Raw genomic sequence first — 22,133 nt, forward strand, 5'->3', positions numbered from 1 at the left:
GGAACACAATTGTGAAGTTGAACGAAATGTATTGGCTATTTTTCATTTTTGTGGAAATTCAAAAACTGAAAAGTGGGGCGTGCAATATTATTCGGCCCCTTTACTTTCAGTGCAGCAAACTCACTCCAGAAGTTCATTGTGGATCTCTGAATGATCCAATGTTGTCCTAAATGCCTAATGATGATAAATATAATCCACCTGTGTGTAATCAAGTCTCCGTATAAATGCACATGTTCTGTGATAGTCTCAGGGTTCTGTTTGAAGCACAGAGAGCATCATAAAGACCAAGGAACACAACAGGCAGGTCCGTGATACTGTTGTGGAGAAGTTTAAAGCTGGATTTGGATACAAAATCATACCACTGCAAATCTACCAAGACCCGGCCGTCCCTCTAAACTTTCAACTCAAACAAGGAGAAGACTGATCAGAGATGCAGAAAAAAAACCTTAATCCAAATATATGTGGAATCCTAGACCAACTCAAAAAACCTAAAACTAACAAGGATACCTAAAAAATAACCTTTATTAATAGTCGTTAAAAAAGTACTCTTTCCATAAATTGCAAAAAAATAGAACAAAGATATAATTATGTACCTGTAGGGCCCTAGGAAGAATCTACACTGAGACCTACCTAGCAGTGGAGGTTGGCACCCTAAGTTACTACGGTAGGCGCCCCCACTCAACGTCGACTAACCCTAGGGAATCCCTAGAAGACCCTAAATTGGGAACCCTAAAGTAGATCTAAAAAATCCCTAACGGAAGACCTACCTGGCAGTGGGGGTTGGCACCCTAATGTGAAGCGGTAGGCGCCCCCACTCCACGTCGACTGACCCTAGAAGCCCTAAAACGTCCCTGAATAGGGATAGAATAAAGAAAATGTCCCACAAACAAACCCAAGCACCCAAAAATAATAAATATCTTAAACAAAAAACGAAAAACTATAAAATAATAAAGAATATGCAATGAGTCTAATGCGTTGCTTAAATATGCGTATATTTCATGTAGTAGACAATTATGTCTATAGCAATATCTGCCAGCAAAAAGATTCACAAAAATAGGGTGAATGAGAAAATACCAGTATTGTCCATATTCAATACATACATGCGATCTTTTCTGGTTTAAGGAGTAAAAAAATAAAAATACTTGAGGTTTTAGTCAAATGCTAAAGTATAAGAACATGGTCACCCGCTATACAAAAAGTCAACCATATAGTATACTAACATCAGAAGCCTCAATTGAGCAGCAGGATACAGCAACTAGAAGATCAGATGTATAACTCCTTACACCCAAATAAAGAATAATAAATATGAATGCTTGATAGAGATTGCCCGTTAGTCACATTGAAACAGTACTTTAAGATAAGTAGCATCAGATTTGCTCATACTGTTATTGTAATTTCAATGCATATCTCACAAGAGCAGATGTTATTATTGTTTCCATATATGCTACAAAGTGACAGGTCAATCATAGCACACCGCACCAAGACCCCCACAGGTACAAAAAGAAATAGGGCAGGACACAATGATCCCCCTCATAAAAAGAAATCAGAGAGCATTCAATACTCATCTGCAGGTCCGTGGTGGATATAAAGCGATGTTAAATAGATCCAAATAACACGGGTCCGTGGTGGGTATGCGGTTTCATCAGATGGATCCGGACATCTAATCAAGCAAAAGACAGCAGTCTCCCCGACCAATGCCCGACGCGTTTCCCCCCCATGTGGATGGAACGGGGGTTCATCAGGGGTATTGTAGCCGCAAGCAAGAAAAAGGATAAGAGCTGTAGTGTACTCACCAAGTATGTCCATATAAATACACGTGGGTAAGTGTGGAGCACGCCAAGTCAAGACTGCCTCCGGAAATGATGTCATCCGGAGGGGCCGGCGCTGGGTGAAGCGCACGGTGCGTTCCATAGTAGGAATAGGACCGCGCATGCGTCGTACAAATTCACGCCTCTAGAAAGTCTCGGGAGTGTGACATTATGAGACGGACACTCCAACAGTGAAGCGCAGCAGTGCGTTCCATGTGGCGCATGCGTAATGGTATAAAATAGAACAGATGCCGCTAAGGTGAGGTGCACAGTGCGAGCCATAATGGGAGCATACAGCGCATGCGTCATGGAAACGCTGGATGAATGCGCCTACACATACAGCGCTGTCAAAGCAAAACCTTGGATAAATCCAATAATAGGAACATATCCACCTGAGCGGCATATGCAAATACAGAGTAAAACCTTGTTATTAGATAAGAAGTATACGCCACATAGATTAAATGATAGACACTTATATATAATAACCCACGCACATATATAACCGGCCTTATTGACCATGAAAAGAATGAGTAAGTCCACGCATAAGAGTGAGTAAATACCACAACACACATTAGGACAACAAACAAAAGAAAGCGAAAAGAGAAATCAATCAATATAATGTCCCGGGAATGAGACAAACATAAAACATTGTATAAATATACCTGGCCATAGCACTAATATCAAAGGACTTGACAAGGGGCTAGATAAAACCAGTGAAGGTCAGCTGTTCGTTGAGGCCCAGAGGGCTCATCGAGCTCATTAAATAAATCCATCTTGTTTCACGCTGTATAATTTTTTTGTCCCAGTCACCCCGTCTTACCGAGGGAGGGATAACTTCAATGACCCTAAAACTAAGGGAACCTGGATCACCACCATGTGTATTGATAACATGTCGTGCAATTGGAGTATCTCTGCAGTGCCGGATATCCCCGAGATGTTCGCCTATCCGAACCCTCAGTTCTCTTTTTGTTTTGCCCACGTAGTCCTTAGGGCACGAACACGTGCAGAGGTACACGACACCTACTGTTTTACAGTTAGCAAACTGTCTCATGGAGAAGATCCTATTCGTGGCTGAACTCTGAAAGGTGTTAGGCTACGTTCAGACTAGCGTTGTGCTAGTGTGCGTCGGGTAAGCATCGGGCGACGCAGCGGCGACGCACGCGTCATGCGCCCCTATGTTTAACATGGGGGACGCATGCGTTTTTGTTTGTTGCGTTTGGCGACGCGTGCGTCTTTTTTGCCGCAAGCGTCGGACCAAGAAAACGCAACAAGTTGCATTTTTCTTGCGTCCGATTTTCGGCAAAAAACGACGCACGCGTCGCAAAACGCAGCGTTTTTGCGTGCGTCGTGTCGCCGACGCAGCGGCGCACAACGCTAGTCTGAACGTAGCCTTAGAAACACAAATAAATCTACAGAAAGAGCAATGTCTCTTTTCGCTTTCTTTTGTTTGTTGTCCTAATGTGTGTTGTGGTATTTACTCACTCTTATGCGTGGACTTACTCATTCTTTTCATGGTCAATAAGGCCGGTTATATATGTGCGTGGGTTATTATATATAAGTGTCTATCATTTAATCTATGTGGCGTATACTTCTTATCTAATAACAAGGTTTTACTCTGTATTTGCATATGCCGCTCAGGTGGATATGTTCCTATTATTGGATTTATCCAAGGTTTTGCTTTGACAGCGCTGTATGTGTAGGCGCATTCATCCAGCGTTTCCATGATGCATGCGCTGTATGCTCCCATTATGGCTCGCACTGTGCACCTCACCTTAGCGGCATCTGTTCTATTTTATACCATTACGCATGCGCCACATGGAACGCACTGCTGCGCTTCACTGTTGGAGTGTCCGTCTCATAATGTCACACTCCCGAGACTTTCTAGAGGCGTGAATTTGTACGACGCATACGCGGTCCTATTCCTACTATGGAACGCACCGTGCGCTTCACCCAGCGCCGGCCCCTCCGGATGACATCATTTCCGGAGGCAGTCTTGACTTGGCGTGCTCCACACTTACCCACGTGTATTTATATGGACATACTTGGTGAGTACACTACAGCTCTTATCCCTTTTCTTGCTTGCGGCTACAATACCCCTGATGAACCCCCGTTCCATCCACATGGGGGGGAAACGCGTCGGGCATTGGTCGGGGAGACTGCTGTCTTTTGCTTGATTAGATGTCCGGATCCATCTGATGAAACCGCATACCCACCACGGACCCGTGTTATTTGGATCTATTTAACATCGCTTTATATCCACCACGGACCTGCAGATGAGTATTGAATGCTCTCTGATTTCTTTTTATGAGGGGGATCATTGTGTCCTGCCCTATTACTTTTTGTACCTGTGGGGGTCTTGGTGCGGTGTGCTATGATTGACCTGTCACTTTGTAGCATATATGGAAACAATAATAACATCTGCTCTTGTGAGATATGCATTGAAATTACAATAACAGTATGAGCAAATCTGATGCTACTTATCTTAAAGTACTGTTTCAATGTGACTAACGGGCAATCTCTATCAAGCATTCATATTTATTATTCTTTATTTGGGTGTAAGGAGTTATACATCTGATCTTCTAGTTGCTGTATCCTGCTGCTCAATTGAGGCTTCTGATGTTAGTATACTATATGGTTGACTTTTTGTATAGCGGGTGACCATGTTCTTATACTTTAGCATTTGACTAAAACCTCAAGTATTTTTATTTTTTTACTCCTTAAACCAGAAAAGATCGCATGTATGTATTGAATATGGACAATACTGGTATTTTCTCATTCACCCTATTTTTGTGAATCTTTTTGCTGGCAGATATTGCTATAGACATAATTGTCTACTACATGAAATATACGCATATTTAAGCAACGCATTAGACTCATTGCATATTCTTTATTATTTTATAGTTTTTCGTTTTTTGTTTAAGATATTTATTATTTTTGGGTGCTTGGGTTTGTTTGTGGGACATTTTCTTTATTCTATCCCTATTCAGGGACGTTTTAGGGCTTCTAGGGTCAGTCGACGTGGAGTGGGGGCGCCTACCGCTTCACATTAGGGTGCCAACCCCCACTGCCAGGTAGGTCTTCCGTTAGGGATTTTTTAGATCTACTTTAGGGTTCCCAATTTAGGGTCTTCTAGGGATTCCCTAGGGTTAGTCGACATTGAGTGGGGGCGCCTACCGTAGTAACTTAGGGTGCCAACCTCCACTGCTAGGTAGGTCTCAGTGTAGATTCTTCCTAGGGCCCTACAGGTACATAATTATATGTTTGTTCTATTTTTTTGCAATTTATGGAAAGAGTACTTTTTTAACGACTATTAATAAAGGTTATTTTTTAGGTATCCTTGTTAGTTTTAGGTTTTTTGATCAGAGATGCAGCCAAGAGGTTCATGATCACTCTGGATGAACTGCAGAGATCTACAGCTGAGGTTGGACAGTCTGTCCATAGGACAACAATCAGTCATACACTGCACAAATCTGACCTTTATGGAAGAGTGGCAAGAAGAAAGCAATTTCTCAAAGATATACATAAAATGTGTCGTTTAAAGTTTGCAACAAGCCACCGGGGAGACACACCAACATGTGGAAGAAGGTGCTCTGGTCAGATGAAACCAAAAATCGAACTTTTTGGCAACAATGCCAAACGATATGTTTGGCGTAAAGGCAACACAGCTCATCACCCTGAACACACCATCCCTACTGTTAAACATGGTGGTGGCAGCAGCATGGTTTGGGCCTGCTTTTCTTCAGCAGGGACAGGGAAGATGGTTAAAATTGATGGGAAGATGGATGGAGCCAAATACAGGACCAATCTTGAAGAAAACCTGTTGGAGTCTGCAAAAGACCTGAGACTGGGACGGAGATTTGGCTTCCAACAAGACAATGATCCCAAACATAAAGCAAAATCTACAATGGAATGGTTCACAAATAAATGTATCCAGGTGTTAGAATGGCCAAGTCAAACTCCAGACCTCAATCCAATCGAGAATCTGTGGAAAGAGCTGAAAACTGCTGTTCACAAATCATCTCCATCAAACCTCACTGAGCTCGAGCTGTTTGCGCAGGAAGAATGGGCAAGAATTTCAGTCCCTCGATGTACAAAACTGATAGAGACATGCCCCAAGCGACTTGCAGCTGTAATCGCAGCAAAAGGTGGGGCAACAAAGTATTAAGTTAAAGGGGCCGAATTAATATTGCATGCCCCACTTTACAGTTTTTGAATTTCCACAAAATATTAAAATAGCCAATAAATTTAATTCAACTTCACAATTGTGTTCCACTTGTTGATGTGATTCTTCACCAAAAATTTACATTTGGTATCTTTGTTTGAAGCATATGTGGGAAAAGGTTGAAAAGTTCCAGGGGGCCGAATACTTTTGCAATGCACTGTAAGTTGTGATGTGTGTATATCTCTCTTATATATATACTAGATGGTGGCCCGATTCTAACGTATCGGGTATTCTAGAATATGCATGTCCACGTAGTATATTGCCCAGCCTCGTAGTATATTGCCCAGTCACTTAGTATATTGCCCAGTCACGTAGTATATTGTCCAGCCACGTAGTATATTGCCCAGCCACATAGTATATTGCCCAGCCACGTAGTATATTGCCCAGCCACGTAGTATATTGCCCAGTCACGTAGTATATTGTCCAGCCACGTAGTATATTGCCCAGCCACATAGTATATTGCCCAGCCACATAGTATATTGCCCAGCCACGTAGTATATTGCCCAGCCACATAGTATATTGCCCAGACACATAGTATATTGCCCAGCCACATAGTATATTGCCCAGCCACGTAGTATATTGCCCAGCCACGCAGTATATTGTCCAGCCACGTAGTATATTGGTCAGCCACGTAGTACATTGGTCAGCCACGTAGTACATTGGTCAGCCACGTAGTACAGTATATTGCACAGTCACGTAGTATATTGCCCAGTGACATAAAATAAAAAATAAACATATACTCACCTTCCGAAGGCAGTCCTGGCGCCTGTGTACGGTGCACGCGGCAGCTTCCGGTCCCAGGGTTGGTATGAGCGTAGGACCTGTGATGACATCGCGGTCACATGACCGTGACGTCATGGCAGGTCCTTCTCGCATAGCATCCTTGGCACCGGCGACGACGGAGGGTGAGAATAACCTTTTTTTATTATTATTTGTAACATTAGATCTTTTTACTATTGATGCTGCATACGCAGCATCAATAGTAAAAAGTTGGTCACACAGGGTTAATAGCTGCGTTACCGGAATGCGTTACACCGCGACCAATGAATATCCGTGCGAGACAGAAAGACAGAAGGACAGACGGAAGTGACCCTTAGACAATTATATAGTAGGTGTGTGTGTGACATATATATATATATATATATATATATATATATATATATATATATATATATATACACACACATATACATACACACACACTAGATGGTGGCCCGATTCCAACGCATCGGATATTCTAGAATATGTATGTATGTATGTATGTATGTATGTATGTATGTATGTATGTATGTATGTATGTATGTATATAGCAGCCACATAGTATATAGCACAGGCCAAGAAGTATATAGGAGCCATGTATTATATAGCAGACACGTAGTATATAACACACTCTTTTTTGCACACTCTGCGTGGTCTTTTGTAGGTTTTGTGCTGATCTCAAAGTTACCTTTCCTATCCTCTGTCTATTTAGTAAGTCTGGCCTCCCTTTGCTGAAACCTGTTTCATTTCTGCGTTTGTGACTCTCATCTTTACTCACAGTCAATATATGTGGGGGGCTTCCTTTACCTTTGGGGAATTTCTCTGAGGCAAGGTAGGCTTTATTTTCTATCTCTAGGGCTAGATAGTTCTTAGGCTGTGACGAGGTGCCTAGGTCTGGTCAGGAACGCTCCACGGCTATTTCTAGTGTGTGTCATAGGATTAGGGCTTGCGGTCAGCAGAGCTCCCACATCCCAGAGCTCGTCCTGTATGAGGTTTAACTATCAAGTCATTCCGGGTGCTCCTAACCACCAGGTCATAACAGTACAGCTGGCCCAAAGTATTAATGCATCTCAATACAGGGATAAGAGAACTTCTGAGACCATTTTTTTTTCTTTGCACTGTGTTTTGTCTTTCTTTTCCCCTAGATCTTTGGGTGGTTCAGGACACATGTGTAGATATGGACATTCAAGGTCTGTCCTCTTGTATGGATCATCTCTCTGCAAGGGTACAAAACATTCAAGATTTTGTGGTTCAGAATCCTATGTTAGAGCCTAAAATTCCTATCCCTGACTTATTTTCTGGGGACAGATCTAGGTTCTTGAATTTCAAAAATAATTGTAAACTGTTTCTAGCTTTGAAACCCCGCTCCTCTGGTGACCCCGTTCAACAGGTAAAAATCATTATTTCTTTGTTGCGTGGTGACCCTCAAGACTGGGCATTTTCCCTTGCGCCAGGAGATCCGGCATTGCGTGATGTTGATGCGTTTTTTTCTGGCGCTTGGATTGCTTTATGAAGAATCAAATTCAGTGGATCAGGCAGGGAAAATCTTGCTGGCTTTGTGTCAGGGTCAGGATGAAGCGGAGGTGTACTGTCAGAAGTTTAGAAAGTGGTCTGTGCTTACTCAGTGGAATGAATGTGCCCTGGCGGCAATTTTCAGAAAGGGTCTTTCTGAAGCCCTTAAGGATGCCATGATGGGATTTCCCACGCCTGCTGGTCTGAATGAGTCTATGTCTTTGGCCATTCAGATCGATCGGCGCATGCGTGAGCGCAAAGCTGTGCACCATCTGGCGGTATTCTCTGAGCATAGGCCTGAGCCTATGCAGTGTGATAGGACTTTGACCAGAGCTGAACGGCAAGAACACAGACGTCGGAATGGGCTGTGTTTTTACTGTGGTGAATCCACTCATGCTATCTCCGATTGTCCTAAGCGCACTAAGCGGTTCGCTAGGTCTGCCACCATTGGTACGGTACAGTCTACATTTCTTTTGTCCGTTACTCTGATTTGCTCTCTGTCGTCCTATTCTGTAATGGCATTTGTGGATTCAGGCGCTGCCCTGAACTTGATGGACTTGGAGTTTGCCAGGCGCTGTGGTTTTTTCTTGGAGCCCTTGCAGTATCCTATTCCATTGAGAGGAATTGATGCTACGCCTTTGGCCAAGAATAAGCCTCAGTACTGGACTCAATTGACCATGTGCATGGCTCCTGCACATCAGGAGGATATTCGCTTTTTGGTGTTGCATAATCTGCATGATGTGGTCGTTTTGGGGTTGCCATGGCTACAGGTCCATAATCCAGTGTTGGATTGGAAATCTATGTCTGTGTCCAGCTGCGGTTGTCAGGGGGTACATGGTGATGTTCCATTGCTCTCAATTTCACCTTCCACTCCTTCTGAAGTTCCTGAGTTTTTATCAGATTACCGGGATGTATTTGAAGAGCCCAAATCTGGTGCCCTACCTCCACATAGGGATTGCGACTGTGCTATTAATTTGATTCCTGGTAGTAAGTTTCCTAAGGGCCGTCTGTTTAATTTATCTGTGCCAGAGCACGCCGCTATGCGGAGTTATATAAAGGAATCCTTGGAGAAGGGTCATATTCGTCCGTCGTCGTCACCATTGGGAGCAGGGTTCTTTTTTGTGGCCAAGAAGGATGGTTCTTTGAGACCTTGTATTGATTACCGCCTTCTTAATAAGATCACAGTCAAATTTCAGTATCCTTTGCCGCTGCTGTCTGATTTATTTGCTCGGATTAAGGGGGCTAGCTGGTTCACCAAGATAGATCTTCGTGGTGCGTATAATCTTGTGCGAATTAAACAGGGTGATGAATGGAAGACGGCATTTAATATGCCCGAGGGCCATTTTGAGTACCTGGTTATGCCATTCGGGCTTTCTAATGCTCCATCTGTGTTTCAGTCCTTTATGCATGACATCTTCCGAGAGTACCTGGATAGATTCATGATTGTATATTTGGATGACATTTTGGTCTTTTCGGATGATTGGGAATCTCATGTGAAGCAGGTCAGAATGGTGTTCCAGGTCCTTCGTGCGAATTCCTTGTTTGTGAAGGGGTCAAAGTGTCTCTTTGGATTTCAGAAGGTTTCATTTTTGGGTTTTATTTTTTCCCCTTCTACTATCGAGATGGACCCTGTTAAAGTTCAGGCCATTTACGATTGGACTCAGCAGACATCTGTGAAGAGCTTGCAGAAGTTCCTGGGCTTTGCTAATTTTTATCGTCGCTTCATCGCTAACTTTTCCAGTGTTGCTAAGCCGTTGACCGATTTGACCAAGAAAGGTGCTGATGTGGTCAATTGGTCCTCTGCGGCTGTAGAGGCTTTTCAGGAGTTGAAGTGTTGTTTTGCTTCTGCCCCTGTGTTGTGCCAGCCAGATGTTTCGCTCCCTTTTCAAGTGGAGGTTGATGCTTCTGAAATTGGAGCAGGGGCTGTTTTGTCGCAAAGAAGTTCTGATGGCTCCGTGATGAAACCCTGTGCCTTCTTTTCTCGAAAATTCTCGCCTGCTGAGCGCAATTATGATGTGGGCAATCGGGAGTTGTTGGCCATGAAGTGGGCATTCGAGGAGTGGCAACATTGGCTTGAAGGAGCTAAACATCGCGTGGTGGTCTTGACGGATCACAAGAATTTGACTTATCTCGAGTCTGCCAAACGGTTGAATCCTAGACAGGCTCGATGGTCGCTCTTTTTCTCCCGTTTTGATTTTGTGGTTTCATACCTTCCGGGATCTAAGAATGTGAAGGCTGACGCCCTGTCAAGGAGTTTTGTGCCTGACTCTCTGGGTGTTCCGGAGCCGGCGGGTATTCTTAAAGAAGGGGTAATTTTGTCTGCCATTTCCCCTGATTTGCGGCGTGTGCTGCAAAAGTTTCAGGCTGATAGATCTGACCGTTGGCCTACGGAGAAACTGTTTGTCCCTGATAGATGGACTAGTAGAGTTATCTCGGAGATTCATTGTTCAGTATTGGCTGGTCATCCTGGAATCTTTGGTACCAGAGATTTGGTGGCTAGATCCTTTTGGTGGCCTTCTTTGTCACGGGATGTACGTTCTTTTGTGCAGTCCTGTGGGATTTGTGCTCGGGCTAAGCCCTGCTGTTCTTGTGCCAGTGGGTTGCTTTTGCCCTTGCCGATCCCGAAGAGGCCCTGGACGCATATTTCCATGGATTTTATTTCTGATCTCCCTGTCTCTCAAAAGATGTCGGTCATTTGGGTGGTTTGTGATCGCTTCTCTAAGATGGTCCATTTGGTACCCTTATCTAAACTGCCTTCCTCCTCTGATTTGGTGCCATTGTTTTTCCAGCATGTGGTTCGTTTGCATGGCATTCCAGAAAACATAGTCTCGGACAGAGGTTCCCAGTTTGTTTCGAGGTTTTGGCGGTCCTTTTGCGCTAAGATGGGCATTGATTTGTCTTTTTCTTCGGCTTTCCATCCTCAGACTAATGGCCAAACCGAACGAACTAATCAGACTTTGGAGACATATCTGAGATGCTTTGTTTCTGCTGATCAGGATGATTGGGTGTCTTTCTTGCCTTTGGCTGAGTTCGCCCTTAATAAATCGGGCCAGCTCGGCTACTTTAGTTTCTCCTTTTTTCTGTAATTCTGGTTTCCATCCTCGTTTCTCTTCAGGGCAGGTTGAGCCTTCGGACTGTCCTGGTGTGGATGCGGTGGTGGACAGGTTGCAGCAGATTTGGACTCATGTGGTGGACAATTTGACATTGTTCCAGGAGAAGGCTCAACGTTTCGCTAACCGCCGGCGTTGTGTTGGTCCCCGACTTCGTGTTGGGGATTTGGTTTGGTTGTCATCTCGTCACGTTCCTATGAAGGTTTCCTCTCCTAAGTTTAAGACTCGTTTCATTGGACCATATAAGATTTCTGAAGTTCTTAATCCTGTGTCATTTCGTTTGGATCTTCCAGCTTCTTTTGCCATCCATAATGTGTTCCATAGGTCATTGTTGCGGAGATACGTGGCGCCTATGGTTCCCTCCGTTGATCCTCCTGCCCCGGTGTTGGTCGAGGGGGAGTTGGAGTATGTGGTGGAGAAGATTTTGGATTCTCGTGTTTCGAGACGGAAACTACAGTACCTGGTCAAGTGGAAGGGTTATGGTTAGGAAGATAATTCCTGGGTTTTTGCCTCTGCTATTCATGCTGCCGATCTTGTTCGTGCCTTTCATTTGGCTCATCCTGATCGGCCTGGGGGCTCTGGTGAGGGTTCGGTGACCCCTCCTTAAGGGGGGGTACTGTTGTGAATTCTGTTGTCGAACTCCCTCCTGTGGTCGTGAATGGTACTTCGGCGAGTTCTGTCTATGGGCTCCCTCTGGTGGCTGTGAGTGAAGCTGCTGCTTCTGAGGTTCCTTACACAGGTGACGTGGTTTATCCTTTGGTTGACTGCTCTATTTAACTCCTCTCAGATCGTTACTCCATGCCAGCTGTCAATGTTTTTGCATTGGTTCAGTTCGCTCCTGGATCTCTCTGGTGACCTGCCTTCTCCTGCAGAAGCTAAGTTCCTGATAGTCATTATTTGTTCACTGTTTTCTTGTCCAGCTGGTTTTCATGATTTTGTCTTGCTAGCTGGAATCTCTGGGATGCAGAGTGGCCCTCACGGTGCGGAGGTCTTTTTTGCACACTCTGCGTGGTCTTTTGTAGGTTTTGTGCTGATCGCAAAGTTACCTTTCCTACCCTCTGTCTATTTCAGCGGTTCTCAACCTGGGGGTCGCGACCCCGAGGGGGGTCGAACGACCAAAACACAGGGGTCGCCACCTCTCTCACCTCCCCATCCACCTTCCCCCGTATGCCTGGACTGCTAGCTTTACTCCCTACATAGCTTTGGGATCCCCGCAGGAAAATGAATCGATCGCGCATCGGATCTAGGGAGATACCAACTTCCGACGTCCCCCCTTCTTGTTTGGTGCAGCCAGGACAGATCCGGAATCTGTGGCACGTATCTGGCAACGGAATCCAGGGATGCAGGAAGAACGCGGCTGCCGGCATCGGTAATCGGCTTGAAGGGCTGCGGAAGAGCACGCCATAAAGGAGCCGTTCGGTACCCAGCAGTGATCCGCCGCCATCACTGTGTTACAGTGTGCCCCCGGACAGACACCTCCCCCATCCCCTCTGGAGTAACAAGTAAGACTCCGAGTCCCAGACATTGGGAACCTACCAATTATTTTTGTGGCTCAATAACTGGTCATTTAAAGCAGAATGTCCTATTTTGTACTTTTATGCACTGACTGTGGGCTAGGGGGGAACTGGATGACTCTGGAGTGGACTCTGGAGGGAGGCTTTCTATGAAAAATGTGCCCAGGAGCTGAGGGATGGAGCTTGCTGACCCAGCTATAGGAAACCTAAAAGAAGTGACAAATGGAGAATTATCCCTGTAATAAGGAAGGATGTCTAATTAAGGGGGGGGGACGCTCCACAATCCATAACATCGCATTACGTGTGTCCGGCGCCGGACACACGTAATGCGATGTTATGGATTGTGGAGCTGCCAAGAAGATTATAAAGATGAATTTCTGAGCATTCCTGAGGATGAAGAAGATAAGAAAAGATGTGTAAGGATGCTATTCACTGCACCCACAAGGTAATGGCAGCAGCTTCATAGGGTCAAAGGGGGTGACAGGTGCGCTTTAAGCATGTGAATACGGCCCCCTGGTCATAGTAACAGGTGTGTAATAGAAAACAACACAGGGAATAGTAAATAATAGGAAACTTTAACAAGCTCTTTAGACGCGACCATCTTTTATTTTTTATTTTTTTAGGAAACCGTCTCATGACAATGAATCGTGTAGAAAAGAATATTAAGAAAAGAAAATACACTGAGGATTTCTTGCAGTATGGTTTTACCTCCATAATTTCAGCAGGAATTGAGAAACCACAATGTGTTATTTGTACTGAAGTTCTCTCAGCTGAATCTATGAAGCCGAACAAACTAAAACGGCATTTTGATAGCAAGCATCCACTCTTTGCTAGCAAGGATATCAGCTATTTTAGAAGCAAAGCTGATGGACTCAAGAAATCTAGATTTGACACTGGTGGCCAGTACCATAAACACAATGTAGCAGCTGTTGAAGCGTCATATTTGGTGGCACTCAGAATTGCCAGAGCTATGAAACCTCACACCATTGGTGAGGATTTACTGTTGCCAGCTGCAAAAGACATAGTTCGAGTGATAATTGGAAATGAATATGTTCAGAAATTGACTGCGATTTCCTTATCTAATGACACTGTCCGCAGAAGAATAGAGGACATGTCTGCTGATATTCTTGATCAGGTGATCCAGGAAATTAAATCTGCACCACTACCAATATTCAGTATCCAGCTTGACGAATCTACAGACGTGGCAAACTGTGCACAGTTGTTGGTTTACGCAAGGTATATTCATGATGGCGACTTTAAAGATGAGTTTCTGTTTTGCAAACCGCTTGAAACAACAACAACTGCACATGATATTTTTGATGCAGTTGGTTCTTTTCTAAAAGCGCATAACATCTCCTGGGAAAAGGTTTGCGGTGTATGCACAGATGGTGCTCCTGCTATGCTAGGATGTCGCTCAGGATTTCAGCGTTTGGTACAAAATGAATCGCCAAAAGCAATCGGAACACACTGTATGATACATCGCCAAAATTATTTTTTGGGTTGGGGGTCACCGCAACATGAGGAACTGTATTGCGGGGTCACGGCATTAGAAAGGTTGAGAACCACTGGTCTATTTATTAAGTCTGGCCTCCCTTTGCTGAAACCTGTTTCATTTCTGCGTTTGTGACTCATCTTTACTCACAGTCAATATATGTGGGGGGCTTCCTTTACCTTTGGGGAATTTCTCTGAGGCAAGGTAGGCTTTATTTTCTATCTCTAGGGCTAGATAGTTCTTAGGCTGTGACGAGGCGCCTAGGTCTGGTCAGGAGCGCTCCACGGCTATTTCTAGTTTGTGTCATAGGATTAGGGCTTGCGGTCAGCAGAGCTCCCACATCCCAGAGCTCGTCCTGTATGAGGTTTAACTATCAGGTCATTCCGGGTGCTCCTAACCACCAGGTCATAACATTAAGTATCACGGTGTAGTGCAAGGGGAGAGAGGTGCTGCGTGCCGATCCCTGCACCAGGATCTGTTGTGTACACTGTTACAAGTGTGTAGGATCTGGCTGCAATTGATTTGCATTGAACACTTAGTGAGATCACTCTCTACTGCGCCTCCTCAAATACTGTTTTGAGGGCCTCAATCTCACATATTGTATTTATTACCAGAAGGCTATATTGATTCCATGAAACACACAGAAAAAATTTTCAGCTCACCCTTCTTGAATGATCTCCATGAGTTTTAATCAATCCGAGCACGGAAAGGGCTTCTGCCAAAGCTCTCTGGGAACGGTGAAAGTAGGAAAAGAATCCAGCTCAGGAAAATGTATAAAATCGAAAATTCTTTATTCCAAATAATTTGTAAAACGAGAAGAAACACAGCATGTCAAAAATCAACAATATCCAAAAAATGGAAGGACAACCATGGTACAGCTGAACGCGTTTCGAACACTAAGTGTTCTTAGTTCACAGTAGAATTTTATCAGTGTTATTTAATAAAGAATTTTCTTATCACGCATTATTTTATTCCTTTCATTTTTCTAAAGTCACTTTGAACTGTCATGATTTGCAGTTTGTGTTATCATAATTCCTTCCCTACATACACTGCTCAAAAAAATAAAGGGAACACTTCAACAACACAATGTAACTCCAAGTCAATCACACTTTTGTGAAATCAACCAGTGCAGTTATGAAGCAGCACAAATTGTGAATACATTTGCCCTGCTGTTGTGCAAATGGAACAGACAACATCATAAAAGTCATAGACAATTAGCAAGACAACCCTTATAAAGGAGTGGTTTTTCAGGGAGTGACCACAGACCATTTCTCTGTTTTCATTCTTTTTGGCACTTTTGCATTTTGTCATTGCTCTGTTCCTCAGATAGTGCAGCTCATCCAGGATGGCACATCAATGCGAGCTGTGGCAAGAAGGGTAGATGTGTCTGTCAACCCAGTGTCCAGAGCACGGACCATATACGGTACCAGGAGACAGGTCAGTACACCAGGAGACGTGGAGGGGGCTGCAGGAGGGCAACATCCTCTTTTGTGCAAAAAGGATCAGGAGGAGCAGTGCAAGAGCCCTGTAATATGACCTCTATTAGGCCACCAACATCCATGTTTCTGCTTAAACTGTCAGAAACAGACTCCATGAAAAGTTGTATGAGGGTCCAAAGTCCAAAAGTGGGTGTTGTGTTTACAGATGAACACCGTACAGGGCAATTGGCATTTGCCAGAGAACACCAAGATTGGCAGATTTGACATTGGTGCTCTGTGCACTTCACAGAGGAGAGCAAAACATATGTGGCAGACGTTACAGAGTGAGGAGAAAGATCTGCTGCCTGCAACATCCTTCAGCATGACCGGTTTAGCAGTGGGTCAGTAAAGGTGTGAGGTGGCATTTCTTTGGAGGACCGCACAGCCCTCCGTGTACTAGCCAGAGGTACTCTGTCTGCCATTAGGTACAGAGATAAGATCATCAGACCCATTTTGAGACCATATGCAGATGCACTGGGTCCTGGGTTCCTTCTGATACATGACAATGTTAGGTCTCATGCGGCTGAAGTGTGTTGTCAGTTCCTGCACGATGATGGCATTGATACTATGGACTGGTCTGACCGTTCCCCATACCTGAATCCAATCGAGCACATCTGGGACATAATGTCTCGCTCCATTTACCAACCCCAAGTTGCACCACAGACTGTCCAGGAGTTGACTGATGCTTTCATCCAGATGTTCTCCTGAGGTATCTCCTTCCACATGCGCCACCTCATCAGGACCATGCCCAGGCGTTGTAGGGAGGCCATACAGGCACGTGGAGGCCACATACACTACTGAGCATCATTTCCTTGTCTTGAGGCATCTCCACTGACGTATCAGCCCTCAATTTCATTTTCCACTTTGATTTTGAGTATCATTCCAAATCCAGACCTCCACTGGATATTAATTTTGATTTGCATTAGTCATTTTTATGTTTTATGGTTCTCAACACATTCCACTATGCAATGAATAAAGATCTGCAACTGGAATATTTCATTCAGTGATATCTAGGATGTGGCATTTTAGTGTTCCCTTTATTTTTTTGAACAGTGTGTATTCAGCATAGTGCTGTTCATGTCCTTGAAATGTATGAATAAATTGATAACTGTCTGGAAAAAGTTGGGGGGGGGGTCCGCTCAGACTGACACTGACCAATCAATGCCAACACTGTGCAGGGTCGCACCCCTATAAAGCGCTCAGGACACTCAGTTGTCAATTTATTCATAAATACTCAGGAGAAATAAGAGAAGAACAAAAAGCTACAGTATAAGGAAAGACCATGCAGAATTTTTATTTTGTGTTGAAACTAAAGGGACCAACTGTCATAGCTCGGTCTGAGGGTTTGACTCGGTGACCTACTGCTTCGCGATCAGTTCCTATGTCTGCTGAGTTGTTGTCTTTTCTTCACTGTTCAAATGCTGATGGTTTCTATGGTTTTGTTTTCCTTGCTTGGCTTACTCCTCTCTTCAGGTGTTTCTCATTTTCCGGTTTTGGTTTGCCTCAGCACATTCTGGGTGGGGTTTTTTAGGATCACCCCTCAATGCATTTCCTTGCTGGCTATACCTCTTGGTGGATGTGTGTTCAGGGGTTACAGGCCTTTAGCTAAAAGGGTTTACCTTGTTTGGTAAACAAGAAAACCAAAAAACAATGGACACAAGAGCTCAAAATAACAATACTAACAACTTTATTAAGACAAATAGAAAATTACAATAAGTACATAAAAACACCATGTACGTAAGATACAAGAGATAAAAAGAGAGGCGAACCTAGTGCCACGCACAAATACATAAATACACCAACGAGCAAATCAGGTAGTAGCTATAAGGTCAGGAGGCCATATACGGGAGCATATAAATGTAATAAAGGTAATGAGAGAAGTATTATCCCAATATTCACTATGATTCCTAATACCAGAAAATAGGCAGCTACATAAGAAATAAAGCTCCAAAATACCGAGCGGACAACAGGAAGATAACGTAAATATGTAGCCAAATGTATGGGTGTCACATTAGAGCATAGTACACAAAGATAGATGTAATACACCATTTGGGGTCTATCTTTGTGTACTATGCTCTAATGTGACACCCATACATTTGGCTACATATTTACGTTATCTTCCTGTTGTCCGCTCGGTATTTTGGAGCTTTATTTCTTATGTAGCTGCCTATTTTCTGGTATTAGGAATCATAGTGAATATTGGGATAATACTTCTCTCATTACCTTTATTACATTTATATGCTCCCGTATATGGCCTCCTGACCTTATAGCTACTACCTGATTTGCTCGTTGGTGTATTTATGTATTTGTGCGTGGCACTAGGTTCGCCTCTCTTTTTATCTCTTGTATCTTACGTACATGGTGTTTTTATGTACTTATTGTAATTTTCTATTTGTCTTAATAAAGTTGTTAGTATTGTTATTTTGAGCTCTTGTGTCCATTGTTTTTTGGTTTTCTTATATTGTATGATGGTGGAGCATTTAAATTGTTTGCCCTCCTTGTAGGTTTACTTGTTTGGTAAACTCCAGTTCTATTCTTGCAGCGAATCAGTTTGATTCCCCTTCCAGCACATTTTCCTTTAACCACTGTTAGGTTGTTGGTAAGTTATACTTGTTTTTTTTTTTTTTTTTTTTTTTTTTTTGGGGGGGGAGGGGGTTACTCTCCTTAGCTTTCCCTTTCTACCCTATACGAATGTGCTTTAGTGTCTCTCCCTGAATTTTCGTACCTTACTTCGCACTTTCCTTTCCTCTTGTTGGTGGTGTGTTGTGGCGTCCCCTCTAGTCCGCCAGGAGGTAAGAGAAAACCCCTAGGTGACCTTTTAGGGAATTAGGTCTGAGGCGGTGTTTTAAGCTAGTGTCTTTCTAGTCTGTACAGGGACCACTTGGGTGTAGGTGCGGCGCTTCCCGTGTGAATGTGTACAGGTTTATAACATCAATTCATAATTTGCAATTTTTTAAGTCCTTTTTCTTTTCTTTTTTTGAATTGTGCGCACCTTTTCTGTGTAAAATTCAGAAAAATAGTGTATGTGGTTCAAGAATTTTGCACAAAAAAATAATATCGTTAACCTGTTTTGTGACTTTTTAACCCATTACCTGCCAAATTAGAAATTTTCATTTTACGGATTTTTCAGAAAAGGGTGTCCCAATATTAAATTAAAAATGACAATGACATGATTTTCTATTTTGAAAACATTCATTTCACAAACACAACACAAAAAATGGGACCTAATTATAAAAATTATAAAATCTTAGTTGCTAGAAGCAAAAGATTGGGCGTCCCAAAAAAAGGACATTGGTAGATAATGGGTTAAGGCAAAAAGTTATATGTTGTGCTAAAATGTGGCAAAAAATGAGCCAAATTCCAGACATACATAAAATCCCTCCAAGGGAGGGACTGTAGTATATTTGCGACAAATGTGACTTTTCAAAAAGTGGCAAATGTTGAATCAGGTGAAAAACATCTCGAAATCCTAATCTACGCCAATAATGGTGAGCTAAAAAAAAATAAATAAAAATGTAAACAAAAAAAAAAAAATACTTTCTAAAAAAGGAACAAAAAGAAAGATAACACTGAAGGTACCTTCACACTGAGCAACTTTAGAACGATAACGATAGCGATCCGTGACGTTGCAGCGTCCTGGATAGCGATATCGTTGAGTTTGACACGCAGCAGCGATCAGGATCCTGCTGTGACATCGCTGGTCGGAGCTAGAAGGCCAGAACTTTATTTCGTCACTGGATCACCCGCTGACATCGCTGAATCGGCGCGTGTGACGCCGATTTAGCGATGTCTTCACTTGTAACCAGGGTAAACATCGGGTTACTAAGCGCAGGGCCGCGCTTAGTAACCCGATATTTACCCTGGTTACCATTGTAAATGTAAAAAAAAAACAAAAAAAAAAAAACACTACATACTTACATTCCGGTGTCTGTCGCGTCCCCCGGCGTCAGCTTCCCTGCACTGTGTCAGCGCCGGCCGGCCGTAAAGCAGAGCACAGCGGTGACATCACTGCTCTGCTTTACGGTCGGCGCTGACACAGTGTGGGAAGATGACGGCGAGGGATGCGACAGACACGGAATGTAAGTATGTAGTGTTTTTTCTTTTTTACATTTACAATGGTAACCAGGGTAAATATCGGGTTACTAAGCGCGGCCCTGCACTTAGTAACCCGATGTTTACCCTGGTTACCCGGGGACTTCGGCATCGTTGGTCGCTGGAGAGCTGTCTGTGTGACAGCTCTCCAGCGACCACACAACGACTAAACAGCGACGCTGCAGCGATCGGCATCGTTGTCTATATCGCTGCAGCGTCGCTTAATGTGACGGTACCTTTAGGCTATGTGCACAAGTTCAGGATTTTTAGCAGCTTTTTAGTGCTTTTTTCAGCAGTTTTCTGTCGAAAAACCGCTAAAAACCGCTTACAAAAGCATCCCATCATTTTTAATGCATTCCGCATTTTTTATGCACATGCTGCGTTTTTTCCCGCTGCAGAATCGCATTCCGGAAAAAAACGCAGCATGTTCATTCTTTGTGCGGGATCGCGGGGATTCTGCACACATAGGAATGCACTGATCCGCTTACTTCCCGCATGGGGCTATGCCCACCATGCGGGAAGTAAGCGGATCATGTGCGGATAGTACCCAGGGTGGAGGAGAGGAGATTCTCCTCCAGGCCCTTGGAACCATATACCTGTTAAAAAAAAAAAAAAAAAATTAAAAATCGTGATATTCTCACCTTCTGGCGTCCCCCACAGCCTTCCCGCTCCTTGCGATGCTCACGTTCCCAGTAATGCCTTGCAGCAATAACCTGTGATGACGTAGTGATTACCCGAGACCGCTATGTCATCTGGGGTCATTGTCGCGAGGCATTACTGGGAACGGGAACATCGCGAGGAGCGGGAAGGCTGCGGGGGGACGCCGGAAGGTGAGAATATCACGGGTTTTTTTTATTATTTTTAACATTAGATCTTTTACTATTGATGCGGCATAGGCAGCATCAATAGTAAAAAGTTGGTCACACTTGTCAAACACTATTTTTGACAAGTGTGACCAACCTGTCAATCAGTTTTCCAAGCGATGCTACAGATCACTTGGAAAACGCTAGCATTCTGCAAGCTAATTACACTTGCAAAACGCTAGTGTTTAGCGGGAATATGCATGCCAATTCCGCATGCGTTTTACTCGAGGCAGGGAGTTGCGGAATTGCCCCGGAAATTTCCGCTGTAATTCTGGAACGTGTGCACATAGCCTAACAAAGAGGGAACAAAACATTAAAAACTTGACAGAAGTAGGAGATAATGTCACAATGAATTGGGCTCTACGTATGTACAGAAAAAAATAAGTCAGGAAATCGAAGAGGCTTTTTTAAAGGGAATCTTTCACCAGGTTTTTGCTATGCAATCTGAGCGCAGTATGATAAAGAGCCGGAGACCCTGATTGCAGTGATTTATCACTTACTGGGCTGCTTGCTGTCTTTTGATAAAAAAACACTGTTTTATCTGCTGCAGATCTACCAGTTCTCGGAATGCTGAGCCCTGTATAACCCCGCCCACACCACTGATTGACAGCTTTCTCTGTACACTGCGCATAAGCAAAAAGAGGTCACAGTGGTGGGGCAGGGGTTACACAAAACTGAAGGAGTCCATAGCACCAGAAACCTAGTGTTAATCTGCTGCTAATAAAAAACTTATTGTATTGAAACTGCAACAAGTAGCCCACTAGGTGTCATCACTGGAATCAGGGCCTCTGCCCCTACATCACGCAGCTCTCAAATTAAAGTAAAATAACTCAGCTGACAGATTACCAATATAGGAGCTATTTAGACAGTCCCAAAAGATAATTTTGCATTTTTAACGACTTTCTTAGATTTAACATAGAAACCTCTAATACCCCCACTGGTCAGTAGGAAAACAAGATCACATTGCAGGCTAGAATACCTTGGCCCATTCATTGCAGTAATTAATACGCTGCCATCCAACACTATGTGGCTTTGTCTGGTATTGCAGACGGGAATACAGTGCAGTGTTTATTTCATACTGTGGGATTTTACAGGTAATGAGGTAATTACAGAAATTGTTATCTCCCGCATCTAACCCCCTCTGTACCTGGACACATGAGAGAAGGCATCCAGCAGAACATTCTCAAACTCGCGTGTGAACTCCGGGCCTTTGCGTTTACTGTTCTGTATGACATCATTGGCCAAATACAGGAACGTCAGCTTCCGACTTGCCTTTGCTGGAA

General features: G+C 43.7%; 1 protein-coding gene across 2 annotated transcripts in view; it reads right to left on the bottom strand.

The window, feature by feature from the left end:
• RPRD1B (regulation of nuclear pre-mRNA domain containing 1B) overlaps nt 1-22,133 on the bottom strand; it is a 159,324-nt gene that overhangs the window by 93,652 nt on the left and 43,539 nt on the right. For both annotated transcript variants that reach the window (XM_069752276.1, XM_069752277.1), the window contains exon 2: nt 21,998-22,127. In XM_069752276.1, the coding sequence (XP_069608377.1) occupies nt 21,998-22,127 (130 nt within the window). The remainder of the gene's footprint in view (nt 1-21,997; nt 22,128-22,133) is intronic.

The sequence above is a fragment of the Ranitomeya imitator genome, chromosome 2, assembly GCF_032444005.1.
Source record: "Ranitomeya imitator isolate aRanImi1 chromosome 2, aRanImi1.pri, whole genome shotgun sequence".
NCBI classification, from domain to species: Eukaryota; Metazoa; Chordata; class Amphibia; order Anura; family Dendrobatidae; genus Ranitomeya; species Ranitomeya imitator.